At 40.5% G+C, this 13809-nt stretch overlaps 1 protein-coding gene across 1 annotated transcript; it reads right to left on the bottom strand.

Moving 5' to 3' along the window:
* Positions 1-8412: 8412 nt before the first annotated feature.
* On the bottom strand, positions 8413-13067 carry LOC307024992 (uncharacterized protein). Its single transcript, XM_079659559.1, has 2 exons — positions 12151-13067; positions 8413-9672 (listed from the first exon to the last, which is right to left on the bottom strand). The coding sequence occupies exons 1-2, from the start codon at positions 12341-12343 to the stop codon at positions 8630-8632; spliced, it is 1236 nt and encodes a 411-aa protein (XP_079515685.1). The 5' UTR covers positions 12344-13067; the 3' UTR covers positions 8413-8629.
* Between the last annotated feature and the right edge of the window lie 742 nt (positions 13068-13809).

The following is a 13809-nucleotide window of genomic DNA, read 5'->3' as shown; positions in this document are numbered from 1 at the left end:
GTGGAAGCGATTCGCCATTAAATAAAAGAAGAAGAAGAAGAAGAAGGAAGGGGAAGGACACAGGAGGAAGAGAGCATACCAATTCCACCAGCCCGGCAAATGCTCATCACAACAACAGAAACTGTACAATCAAACCTGGTATGTAAAACGCTGAATAAAACATCATTATAAACTGCAACTAAGGACCGGAAAGTCATCTGTTTGTGTCTGCGTGGGGATCACTCTTCACCCCTTCTGTGACGTAATGGCAAAAATATATTGGACATAGGAACAGGAATTGCCATTACAATCTGAATTTGTAACTAGTACCTTGTCAAATCATTGTAGTGCAGTAAAAAGTACAATACTGGTTTCCAAATTGTAGTGGAGTTGAAGTATAAAGTAGCATATAATGGAAATACTCAAGTAAAGTACAAGTACCACAATATTGCACAATACTTGAGATGTACTTCACTACATTACACCACTGCATGGTAGTAAAGAGCAGTAATGAAGTAATTCACGAGTAGAGTTCATGATTATACTGGGCCAGAATCAGAGTAACAGCGGAGCCACCATGAGGAGTATGCTGCTTTGATTTACTAAACCTTTAGAGGACTTGGAGAATAAGAGGGGAACAAACAACTAAACTGAACTCAAATCCAAAGTGACGGACAGCCAGAGACGCTTCACTTTCACACTAAAGAACAAAGACTTCACTTTTGTCTTCCTGTTATCCTCAAGTTTACTTTACACCTTTGATCCTTGGGGGTCACTTTGACTAACGAACGAACTAGCGGCAGAGGAATATTTATATATTAAGACAGCAGCATCATAAGAGGGCAACCATGTGACAGAGTGTGTCACTTTGCTGAAGGATATTTGTGACCAGCTATCCAGACCAGACTAAAGACTTTCCAAGGTGTAAAAATGCTGCTGCTGGAGTACTGACTGGAAGTATTGCTGATATCATGTCTACCATCCTCTTAAAGTACTCTGTCCAACAATATCAGCCTCAGGAAGAAAGGTATTTTAACGCTTATTAAAAGAAAAACATGCATTCTTGTTCTCAGGAGGGGACATTGACAAAGGATTACTGGAAAAGTACACAGTAAGTACTTCATAGTACGTGTGGGGGTAGTTTCAGTAATGAGTCCAACAGGATCAATCTCATGAAGAACTAATGGCAACAAAAAAGAATTCCCTCATCAAACTTAGCAGAAGTGGCTTGATTTTGTTCTCAGCAGGGGACTTTGACAGAGGATTTCTCAAAAAATACACAGTAAAAGTACTTCAATGTATTGTTAGTAGTAGGCTAACTAATACAAAGTCAAAAAGAATCAATTTCATTAAGAACTAATGGTAAAATTGTATTTGTATCACCCATCAAAGACAGCAGAAAACATGCATTATGTACTATGGAGGAGACTCTGACAGAGGATTACTCACAAAGTGCACAGAGTAAAAGTACTTCATTTCATTTCTGGTAGCAGTCAAACTAGTATTGAGTCCAACAGAGTCACTTTTATTAAGAACTTGTGGTAACAAATATTTGTATCACTCATTGAATATAGCAGAGAAAAAATGAAGAGCAGCTGATTTGAAAAAACAAACTCGTGAGACGGCTGAGTGACCGCAGTGTAGAATCGCTGTATAGTTTAAATCTTCTAACAATGTTGTCCATTTTAGACAAAGGCCTATTATATTTACAGCCCTTAATAACATTCATTTTCTGGGCTCAATATGTGTCTTGGCTGTTTTCATTGTGATCGCTAAATTCGCCTAGGCCCTTTCTCATTTCTCTAACTCCCCTCCTCGACTCCTATCCTCGAGACTTAGTCCCGCCCACAGGAGATGCGAGTGGAGGAGCCGAGGAGGGGAGCCGAGGAGAGAGGAGGGGAAGCAGCAGGCGGTTAGAGAAATGAGAACTCCTCCCCTCTGAGCGGTCATTTTAACGAGACGTCCATCAATGATGACAGGAGGCACAGCAGCCCTCTGTCTGATGGACAGATGTTCATGACCACTTATATATTTACTTTGATTCATTCACAGTGCGGTATAATGAGACAATAACAGGCTACAGATGCAGATGCGGACACACACACACGCACACGCACACGCACACGCACACACGCGCACACGCACACAATCTAACAGAGCACTCTCATAATAACGTAACACTATCAGAGACTGGATATATCCCCCGTCCCCGTCCCCGTCCCCCGTCCCTCTCCCCTCTCGGGTCGCTACAATGAGGAACAGTGGCGGCCGGCTCATAGTGGCGCTAGGGGCGCCGCCCCCCCTCTTCCCACATGTTTGATAGTCATTATTTTTTATTTAATTTTTAATGAACAAGGTAAATATTATATAGTTGGTATCAGTAAAATGTATAATCTACAATAAAATCTTGTTTAAAATTGTTTTACGATGTCTAAAGTTACTGATAAGTCACATGTTTCCTGCCTGGCCGCAGCGTGTATCATTATCATGATTTATTACCCTCTCTCGTCCGGGCGGTAAGAACCCCACACAAAATATTTTCCACCAGCCGCCACTGATGAGGAAAATAAATTACGGGCCAACATTTTATTTACAAGTATTAAAAGTAAGCAGAGGACACCAAACCAACTGAGACCTGTCTGTCCGCCGCATCTACGCACACACTGTACCGCACACACCTACACCACACATACACCTACACCACACACAGGCACAGCTCCTAAAACAGGCTACAGCCGTTGTGTATTTTATTATGTGAAGCACTAAATGAAGCTTAGCGTAAATCGTTTCAGGAAGATTGGTATACTTCAGTCCGCAGCTGCTTATAATCAGCTCATCACGGGCGTTCTCTTTAACCTATTACATTCACCTCATTCTCCAGCAGCCAATCAGGGTGCTGCAGCCAAACTTTAAAATGGTTCTCCTCTCTCCTGCAGTCAGCTGTGATTTCAGGTCGTCATGCTGCCGCCCGCCTCCTCCCCATCCACCTCCTTTCATCACATCCAGTGCCAAGAGAGTTATCCAAAGACCTCATCACACCTCCCCTTCATCCCATCTCCTCATCAAATCCAGATCTTCAGCATCATCACCAGTGTCTAGACCCCGGGGGTTCCCTATATGCTCACGGCTGCATTTCCCCCTTTAGATATACGATTTCAGGATCGGGGTCTAATCGCCAAACACTTAACATTTATGATGTGACATGCGTCAATAAATGTTTTCGTACACAATGAAGTCTCTCCTGATTTAAATGGTTTTAGAAAAAATATTGACTCTTTGTTTGTAGATATCTACTAAACTAAAGCAAATACAGAGAGTAGGCCTGTTATACTGAGTGATATACAGGACTGTCTCAGAAAATTAGAATATTGTGATAAAGTTCTTTATTTTCTGTAATGCAATTAAAAAAACAAAAATGTCGTACATTCTGGATTCATTACAAATCAACTGAAATATTGCAAGCCTTTTATTATTTTAATATTGCTGATTATGGCATACAGCTTAAGAAAACTCAAAAATCCTATCTCAAAAAATTAGAATAGTTCCTCAGACCAAGTAAAAAAAAAAGATTTATAACAGCAAAACACAATCAAACATTTGAAAATGTCCATTAATGCACTCAGTACTTGGTTGGGAATCCTTTTGCACGGATTACTGCATCAATGCGGCGTGGCATGGAGGCAATCAGCCTGTGGCATTGCTGAGGTGTTATGGATGCCCAGGATGCTTCAATAGCGGCCTTTAGCTCATTAGCATTGTTGGGTCTGGTGTCTTTCAGCTTCTTCTTCACAATACCCCACATATTCTCTATGGGGTTCAGGTCAGGGGAATTTGCAGGCCAATCGAGGACAGTAATGCCATGGTCAGTACACCAGTTACTGGTGGTTTTGGCACTGTGGGCAGGTGCCAGATCATGCTGGAAAATGAATTCCTCATCTCCATAGAGCTTTTCAGCAGAAGGAAGCATGTAGTGCTCTAAAATCTCTTGGTACACAGCTGCATTTACTCTGGGCTTGATGAAACACAGTGGACCAACACCAGCAGCTGACATGGCTCCCCAAACCATCGCTGACTGTGGGAACTTCACACTGGATTTCAAGCAACTTGGATTTTGCTCCTCTCCAGCCTTTCTCCAGACTCTGGCGCCTTGACTTCCAAATGAAATACAAAACTTGCTTTCGTCTGAAAAGAGGACTTTGGACCACTGTGCAACTGTCCAGTGCTTCTTTTCCTTAGCCCAAGTCAGACGCCTCTTCCGTTGTCTTGAGTTCAGAAGTGGCTTGACCATGGGAATACGGCTATTGTAGCCCATTTCCCGGACACGTCTGTGAACAGTGACTTTTGATACCTGGACTCCAGCTTCAGTCCACTGTCTTTGAAGCTCCCCCAAATTCTGGAAGCGACTCTTCTTCACAATGCTGTTAAGGCTGCGGTCATCTCTCTTGGTTGTGCAGCGTTTCCTGCCACATTTCCCCCTTCCAACAGACTTTTTGTGGATGTGCTTTGAAACTGCACTCTGTGAACAGCTTGCTCTTTGAGAAATTTCTTTTTGTGTCTTACCCTCCTGATGGAGGGTGTCAATGACGGTCCTCTGGACAGCAGTCAGATCAGCAGTCTTCCCCATACTTGTGATTTAGTTTACTGAACCAAGCTGAGTGTTTTTCAAGGCTCAGGAAACCCTTGCAGGTGTTTCGAGTTAATTAGACGATTCAAGTGATTCGTTGAACACCCTACTAGTATACTTCTTCATGATATTCTAATATTTAGAGATAGGATATTTGAGTTTTCTTAAGCTGTATGCCATAATCAGCAATATTAAAATAATAACAGGCTTGCAATATTTCAGTTGATTTGTAATGAATCCAGAATGTATGACATTTTTGTTTTTTTAATTGCATTACAGAAAATAAAGAACTTTATCACAATATTCTAATTTTCTGAGACAGTCCTGTATATTATACACACTGCTCTGCTTTCTGCACGGACATCACAGCTGTTCACTGTAAACATTGCGTCGCGATGAAAGCAGTTAATAAAATAATATCCAGGTGATGCATGCAGAGCTGTCATTGGCTGAGATAAGTCTGGCCGTGCGTCACCACTTTTTGAAACATCTCTTTTCCCGGAAATGCATCCACGAAGGAGCCATGGAGGACCGTGGAGGGCCCATCAGTGTATCCTCGGTTAGAGCTCCTCCAGAGAGCCTCCTCAACGCTCGATCCTCGGTCCTCGAAGTGCATTTAAAGAAATGAGATGTCCTTCAACATGGCCGCTGAAATTCATTTCCGGGTCACTACCGGAGGACCGAGGGGTCGAGGAGTCGAGGAAGGGGATTTGATGAAATGAGAAAGGGCCCTTGTTTCCCCTTGTTTATAATATTATCACCGTTCCAAGCAAACGAGGGCTTTTTTTTGGAAATCATTTCCGCAAGTTTCGCCCCGCCCCTCGCTCCAATGACCATTTAGTAAGGTAAAAAACAAAAAGGCCTCTCAGACGCTCTTCCGCTAACTTGAGTAATAAAGAAAAACAAATGGACCGTAGATACACGGATTAGGGCGACACCATCTGGGGCCTGTACTACGAAGCAGGATTTTCGCATAGCCGGCTAACTTCAGGGAAAACTCAGGGTTTCCGGTCCTACGACGCTGGTTCCCTTTTTAGCGGGCTAGATCTCCATGGTAACTTGTGCTGTGCGGCTAACCTGCCCCGGAGCAGGGGCCTATACTACGAATCAAGATTTTCGTTTAGCAAGCTAACTTCAGGGATTTCCGGTCCTACGAAGCTGGTTCCCTTTTTAGCGGGCTCGATAACTTATTCTGAACGGCTAGCCTGCGCCGGAGCAGGATAGGTTCCAGAATAAGAGATCAACTGTGTGGAGTTCTTCTTTGCTTTAATGAAGAATCGCTTCCACTTGGAGCATATCGCCACTATACTGTTAATTTATTTAATGTATAAACTGCCCATATTGTTCATGCAGAACATTGTCTGCACATTGATTTTATTTATCATTGAATGTAACCATTTCAATAAGGATAAATCTATTCCAGGTTGAGGTAGAAACCATGGTGGAACAGCTGATAACAACAGTGTGCAGAGTTTAAAGCGATCCAAATATTACAGGATAAAGGAAATACAGTTTAAACTGCCGTTGCAGTTCAAATCACCGACTTTGTGAACGTGAAAATGAATAGAATATCACCTCCCATCTTCAGAGCAATCTGACTATTATAACATTAGCGTTAAGAAAGCTTACTTAAATATCTGCCACAACATAAGTAACCGGGTCAAAGTAACATTACGTAGCCTACAGTCCGTGGCACTGAGTGCAGATATCGATGTGTCCCATTATCATTCATATCACATCATAATGTATCATATATTTCCTTATCTGAGTCAGCCGAGCCGTATCTGGCCGTGCAACACTCACAGTGTCACATACTGTATGCAGAAGTATTATTTTAAGCAACACATTAAGTTGACGAAACACTTGAGTCAAATGTAATTAAAGTCAGATCGTGTCTTAGACGGGGCAGTGATATCATAAACCAGTTGATGTACGCATTCAAACACTTGTTCTGTTACCAGCTGTATTCACCTTGCAGGTGCAGCTATGTGGCTTTGATCCTGGATAAAGTGTTTAAGTCATGGATGTTTAAAGTTTAACTTCTTCATATGTCTAATATTATAGTTGACTTTTCATTCAGGAAGTATGACGCTGCGCTGTCAGTACGCTTCTCCATGCTTGTGATTGGTCGAATGCTCCAGATACCACCCCTTTCATGTGAACGCGCACCTAACTAGATAGGACACGGCTGGCTTGAGCGATCCACTTGATAACCTGCGTCGTAGTACAGTTTAGCGATAGCGCGTATGTTTTGAATTAGGCCAACCGGCTAACTCAAACCTATCCAGGTTAGGTTGAAACAGCTTCGTAGTACAGGCCTCTGGTCACAATTTTAAATATTTGACCATGTTTATGTGCAAATGAAGAACCTTTTTCCTCAAGTGAGTCTCTTTTCTTTTCTGACTTTATGGGTATTTCACTTTATATTAAATATATAACAATAAGAGTGCAGAACATCTAATACTCCTCACTATGAATCCAGAACAATACAACTGCAGGAGTATGGATAAAGCGAGATGTTTGCATGCATTTTGAGTCGGTTTGGGCAGAATCCAGCAGAGTGGATCGTGCTGTTCATCCTATGTAATCTATATGTAAAGAAAACAGTCTAAATATTTAACATAAAGCTGTGAAACAGTCTCAATAATTGGCAGCACAAATGTAAGATTTAATTGGAATAAAAGGATACATATTAAGATAGGGAGTTCTAATATCTTAAGAGAAGAGCTTGAATATAAAAAAATACAAACTCTTTTGGCTCCTTCCTGTCTTTCTACTGGGTCTATCTTGGCTTTGTACTGGCTATCTTCTAGCTCTATTCAGGGTTTTGGATTTTTTTTCTAGCTCTATCCCTGATCATTTTCAGAACCTGAAGGCTCTATACGGACTATCTTCTGGTTCTCCTCTGGATCCATCCACTATCTCTAGTCTCTGTCCAGTGAATTACACTTTGTTACTGGAGCAGGTAAAGCATACAAGTGATTACTGGTTCCATGTTGATTTATTTCAATACAAATTGTTGGGGGGAACTGAAAGGCTCTTACCGTACTGGTTACTTTGCAGCCCGGACATTTCACCCAAAACACAGACGCGATCGCAACACAGAAGTACCTTTCAAATCCGATCATTTTTAAGACCTTCTAAATCATATTTAAGACCTTTCTTATTTTTTTAATCAAATTTAAGACTTCTTAAGACTTTTTAAGACCCCGCGGGAATCCTGTTAAAATGAAGTCCGAGCTCGAAATATATCTCAAATAATGTATACACTGCCATTCCCCCACAAACATAACAGTCTGCGATTAAACGGTTGTCTCCTGTGCTCCACTTCCTATTGGCGCACCACCTGTAACTTTCTCTGCGCACGAGAGGCTGAGAACTTATGCTAACCAATTTGGATTTATTTTGTATGAAATAATATGACTGGTATAAAATAAAAAAAATAAAAAAAAGTAATTGATTTTTTTTTGATAAAATATTTTTATATATTTATAATTCTGCAAATATTACAATAAACTCACAGCTATTTCCCGGTAGCGGTCCGCGAAATGAGTGAATCTCTCATTTCATCAACAATCTTTGAGTAGAAACACCGTCCTGCAGAGAGCACACAGCCCAACAGCTCGTCTTTGGTTTAGCATCACTTTACAAAACGTTTGCATCAAGACACTAAGACTAGCTGGTCCCTTGTATAGGTCAGTCCACCTTAAATGAGCAGTGGGTGATCAGCAGGTGAAAGGCAGGACACGGGAACTTGGTCCTGAGGAGATGTAACGATTATTAAACAAGAAAGTTGTCGAGTCAAGGGGTCAAAGAAATGAACTTTTGTGATTATTAGTGAATCGGTTGCAGGTGGGTGAAATCAGGCTTAGGGAGTAACGTATTACATGTAACGGCATTAGGTCATCAGGATACAAAATAGACAAATGTATTCCCTTACAGTTACAGAAGCAGCTGACGACCAACACACTTGTGTCTTTTGAAACGATTATGCCATTTAAATCTTTTGTCACAAACATTGCATCTCTATTCTTCCTCTCCTGTGTGGACCCTCATGTGTGACTTTAAGTTTCCACGATGTGAAAAAGCTTTCTTACAGACTGTACAGCTGTGTGGTTTCTCTCCTGTGTGGACTCTCATGTGTCTCTTTAAATTTCCACGATGTGAAAAAGCTTTCTTACAGACTGTACAGCTGTGTGCTTTCTCTCCTGTGTGGACTCTCATGTGTCTCTTTAAATGTCCACTATGTGAAAAAGCTTTCTTACAGACTGTACAGCTAAAGGGTTTCTCTCCTGTGTGGACTCTCATGTGTTCCTTTACACTTCCACTCTGTGAAAAAGCTTTCTTACAGATTGTACAGCTGTGTGGTTTCTCTAATGTGTGGACTCTCATGTGTTTCTTTAAATTTCCACTCTGTGAAAAAGCTTTCTTACAGATTGTACAGCTGTGTGGTTTATCTAATGTGTGGACTCTCATGTGTTTCTTTAAACTTCCACCATGTGAAAAAGCTTTCTTACAGACTAAGCAGCTGAATGGTTTATTTTCAGCACTACGTCGTGAATCCCTGAAAGATTCATGTCTATTTTTCATTGAGTTTGAGCCTGATGCAGGTTCTCTGGTCTCTTTCCAATCAGCACTGTCTTCAGTGTCAGGTTCAGAAGAGTCTCCAGGTTCAGTTTCAGGTTCAGAAGAGTCTCCAGGTTCAGGTTCAGAAGAGTCTTCAGTGTCGTCCTCAGTCTTTGGTTGTAAACTGCTCTCTGGATCTGAGTTCCTGGCTGGTTCTGGTCCTCGACAGTCATCTCCATCAGCTTCTGTTTCCAGGTGTTCAGTTTGTCTTTGATGAGGCTGAGAGGACTGAGGTTTCTCTTTATCATCTTCACTCTTCACAGGGTCAGGAGTGAAAGTGGACTTGGTGATCTCAGCCTCCTCCACCTCCTCACTGACCCTGAGTTCCTCCTGTTCCTGCTTAATGTTTGGGGGGGGCTCTGGGTCCTCCTGGTCCAGACTGGAGCTCCACTCCTGCTTGTCAGGGAGAAGCTCTTGTTTAACCACCACCAGCTGCTGGACGTCTGCAGGAAACAGGAAACACACAGTCAGAACAAACTGTTAAGTGTTAGCATTTAAACAACTAATCACCATTACAATGGGAGACATTTTTCAGCCCTAATTAATGCCTTTGTTTTTATATTTTCACATTATCTTTCTTTGTCCCACTTAATGTGTATTTTTGTTGTCTCAATTCATCTTATGTAGCCCAGCCCCTTTGAAAATGAAAAAGGTTTTTTTCTTCTGGCGTAGCACTAGCTGCAATAAACAAGTTATTGTATTTGGGATCGTTCACAGATACACTACGCCTACAGTATAGAATTAAAATACTCCGTTACAAATTAAAATCCTGCATTCAAAGCTTATTTAAGTAAAAGTATGCAAGCATCATCAGAACATTTGACTGCACCTTCTTATGTAACAGTAATGATGGTGCAGTAAAATGTTCCCTGTCAGTGTTTAATTTATGATGTTTGATTATTTCGTAAGTTGCATTTTACTGCTGTACATGTTCAAAGTTGCTTGTATAAATGATTATAGATGAGGGAACCTGCTAAATATTAAAAATATGTGTGTTTTTTATTTACAGTACCAGTCAAAAGTCTGGACACCTTCTCATTGAATGGTTTGTGTTTATTTTAATTTTTTGTTACTTTGTAGATTAATACTGAAGACATCAAAACTATGGAAGAACACATGGAATTATCTAGTTAACAAAAAAAGTGTTAAAAAATCAAGACTATGATTCTTGGCTTCTCTCAGTCAGCTTCATGAGGTAGACACCTGGAATGGTTTTCAATTAACACGTGCGCCTTGTCAAGAGTCAATGACTTGCCTTCTTAATGTGTTTGAGACCATCAGTTGTGTTGTGCAGAGGTAGAGTTAGTGCACAGTGGAAAGCCCTATTTGACTGCTGTTGTAATCCATATCATGGCAAGAACGACTCAACCCAGTAAAGAGAAACGACCGTCCATCATCACTTTAAGAAATGAAAGCCAGTCGATCCGGAAAATGTCAAGAACTTTGAATGTATCCTCAAGTGCAATCGCAAAAACCATGGAATGCTATGGTGAGACTGGCTCTCATGAGGACCCCCCGGGAAAGGAAGAGCAAGAGTTACCTCTGCTCAGAGGATAAACACATCAGAGTTACCAGCCTCAGAAACCGCAAATTAAAGCACCTCAGATTAGAGCCCACATAGACGATCACAGAGCTCAAGGAGCAGACAATCTTAAAGGTCCCATGACATGGGACCTTTAAGATGCACTGTTCAGAGGAGACTGTGTGAATTAGGCCTTCATGGTCCAATTGCTGAAAATATCCACTACTGAGGATGAAGAACAAGAAGAAGAGAATAGTTTGGGCCAAGAAACACAAGGATTGGACATTAGGCCAGTGGAAATCTGTACTTTGGTCTGATGGGTCCAAATTAGAGATTTTTGGTTCCAACCTCCGTGTCTTTGTGAGAAGGTGAGCGGATGGTTTCTGCATGAGTGGTTCCCACCGTGATTCATGGAGGAGGAGGTGAGATGGTGGTGGGGTGGGGGGGGGGCTTTGCTGGTGTCACTGTTGGTGATTTATTCAGAATTCAAGGCACCCTTAACCAGCATGGCTACCACAGCATTCTGCAGTAGCAGCAAAATATAAATCATATTCTGGATTTTTTAACACTTCTTTGTTTACTAGATAATTCTAGTTAATGTGTTATTTTATAGTTTTGATGTCTTCAGTATAAATCTACAAAGCAGAACCAATTTAAATAAATAAAAAACTTCACATGAGAAGATGTGTCCAAACTTTTGACTACGTCTAATACTAGTGTATATCTCTCCCAAAATATATATTCTGAGAATATATTATAAATACATGTTAGCAATAATTGATTGATGAGATTTTACATTAATTTATATTAACGTTTTAATTACTTAATGACCTTTGTACTAGTTCCCCTATTCTTTATCAAGTAACATTTTAGATGTGTTTAATTTATTATTGAACATATTTATTGATTGATTTCTTTATGAATTATTCTCGCGCCATTTCAATTAATCCAAAGTATTTGTTTTTATTTGCTTTTACACATTTAAAAAGAAAAAGTGAATAAAGAAGCACATTAAAACTAAAGTATGAATGTATGTCACATTTAACCAACTAGTGCCTACATGTATGGGTAATATTTAAATCATTACATTAAATGGCATATTATTCAATCCATGTATTTTTATAAATATATTTATTTTGGTAGGTTTGCTCTTCCGTAATACATTTGAATTATTATAATAAAGTACATGTGTCTAATAATACTTACATACTTTTACTTAAATAAGATAAACTTAAAGATATGAAATGCTTTAACTTGTAATGGAGGATTTTCACAGTGTGGTGTTTGTACTTTTACTTACCTGCAGCAAGTGCTGCTAAAGGGTCTAAAGTGTTATTAATGTGATAATAAAGTGCTACTGAAGAGTGTAAAGTGTTAATTAAGGGTAAAGGGAACAGACCTGCTCTGTGTATCCGAAGCTGAGGCTGTAAAACAGCGTCCAGAAGTTTCTGGAGTCTCTTGTTCTCCTCTTTGGAAAGAGACAGCTCCTCCTCGAGCTCTGCTACTGTTTTTTCAAACATAGCAAATATCTCTTCAGAAGCAGCAGTGAGTCGCTGCTTCTTCAACGACAGCAGCATTTGGACTTTACTCATGTTTCCTAGATCACCTTTTCCCGCAGACTCCGTTAAACACACCGTTTCTCTCTCCGTCAAACTCTCAATCTGACGAGCGTTGCTAACGTGTTTCCAGCTAGCATGCTAAGCTAGCTCCTATAGTCCGAGGTAAACGCTCCAGAAAAAAAAGCACAGAGTCCATTCAGAGGTTTATCCAAACACAGAGATGATTGATCAGTAGTGCTGGAGCTCACACACACTTTCTCAGGAACACAGAGAGAGAGAACCGTAGCAACGAGACGCCACCTCGATCCAGGTTAAAAGGAGCTGGGAACTTCACTTCCGGTGCGGTTTGAGGACGTCAAAATAAAAGCGGGAAGGATTTCTTCTTTTTGGTTTTAAGAACGATTTGCATCCGGACGTTGCCTTCTTCTTCTTCTTCTTCTTCTTCTTCTTCTTCTTCTTCTTCTTCTTCTCTTGTTTTTGGCGGATTGCAAACAACTTAAAAGGTGCATACCGCCACCTACTGTACATGAGTATGAATCATCACATCATTCCAACTCTTTAACCTATGATCTAATCAAAATAAAATTAAAAAAAATCAATAAAACCATGAAATAAAAAAAATAAAAAATACAAATCTATGTTCTTTCCTGACCTAATGTTAAATTATTTTTCCTACACCAGTTTCACTCAAGAATGTAAACAGTGCCTTTCTGGTAGCTCGCTTTTGTGGTGCGCTTTTTGCTAATTTATCAGGGCACTCGTTTTCTTTCACCCCCTCATGTGCAGGCACTCAGCAGAACTGTAGATCTATGCCGCTTCTGTGCAGTCTTAACAGGCTATGATTCAGCTCTATGAGAATGTCTTCTCTGGTAGTTGTTGTTGATTGTATGCTTTGTAATATGGACAATGAATCTGTACATATAACCACCCTATCTGGTCTGACCTCTTCAACCCACTGCAATCCTATTATGACAGCAGCATTTCTGCTGTATATACTGATCATTGATCAGACGCTCTTTTTAAAATAGATATTTTAAAGTCTCCAACTCCAACACACTCTTCCTTGTTCTTAGAACCATCTGTATACATTTGTAGGTAATTGTAGTACTTTTCGTTCAGATACATACTTGTTTTAATTCCCACTTCATTTATTTGCCACTCTTTTTTCCTTTCTACAATACTCATATCTATTTTAGCTTCTGGGAACAGCCATGGGGGAACACTGCTAAATGGAGTTGCTTTGGCAAACGTGATATTCTCCACTCCATATGCCCTCGTTCTCTCCTTACTTGTCCAGCCAAACCCACGTCCCTGGAATTTTGCATATTCCCAGCAATCCTGTAATATTCTGTTTGAAATATTTTCTTCTCCAGTTCCTTGTAGCCTGACCCAGTATGACAGAGCAAGTTTCTCTCTTCTGATCTCCAGCGGTGTCTCTCCTGCTTCTATCAGAACTGCATTGATAGGGGATGACTTTATCGCTCCAATACACAGCCGCA

This window comes from Notothenia rossii (assembly GCF_949606895.1).
Source record: "Notothenia rossii genome assembly, chromosome: 1".
In the NCBI taxonomy this organism is placed as follows: Eukaryota; Metazoa; Chordata; class Actinopteri; order Perciformes; family Nototheniidae; genus Notothenia; species Notothenia rossii.
The sequence above is the reverse complement of the archived record's forward strand: the minus strand, read 5'-3'. Positions and strand labels throughout refer to the sequence as shown.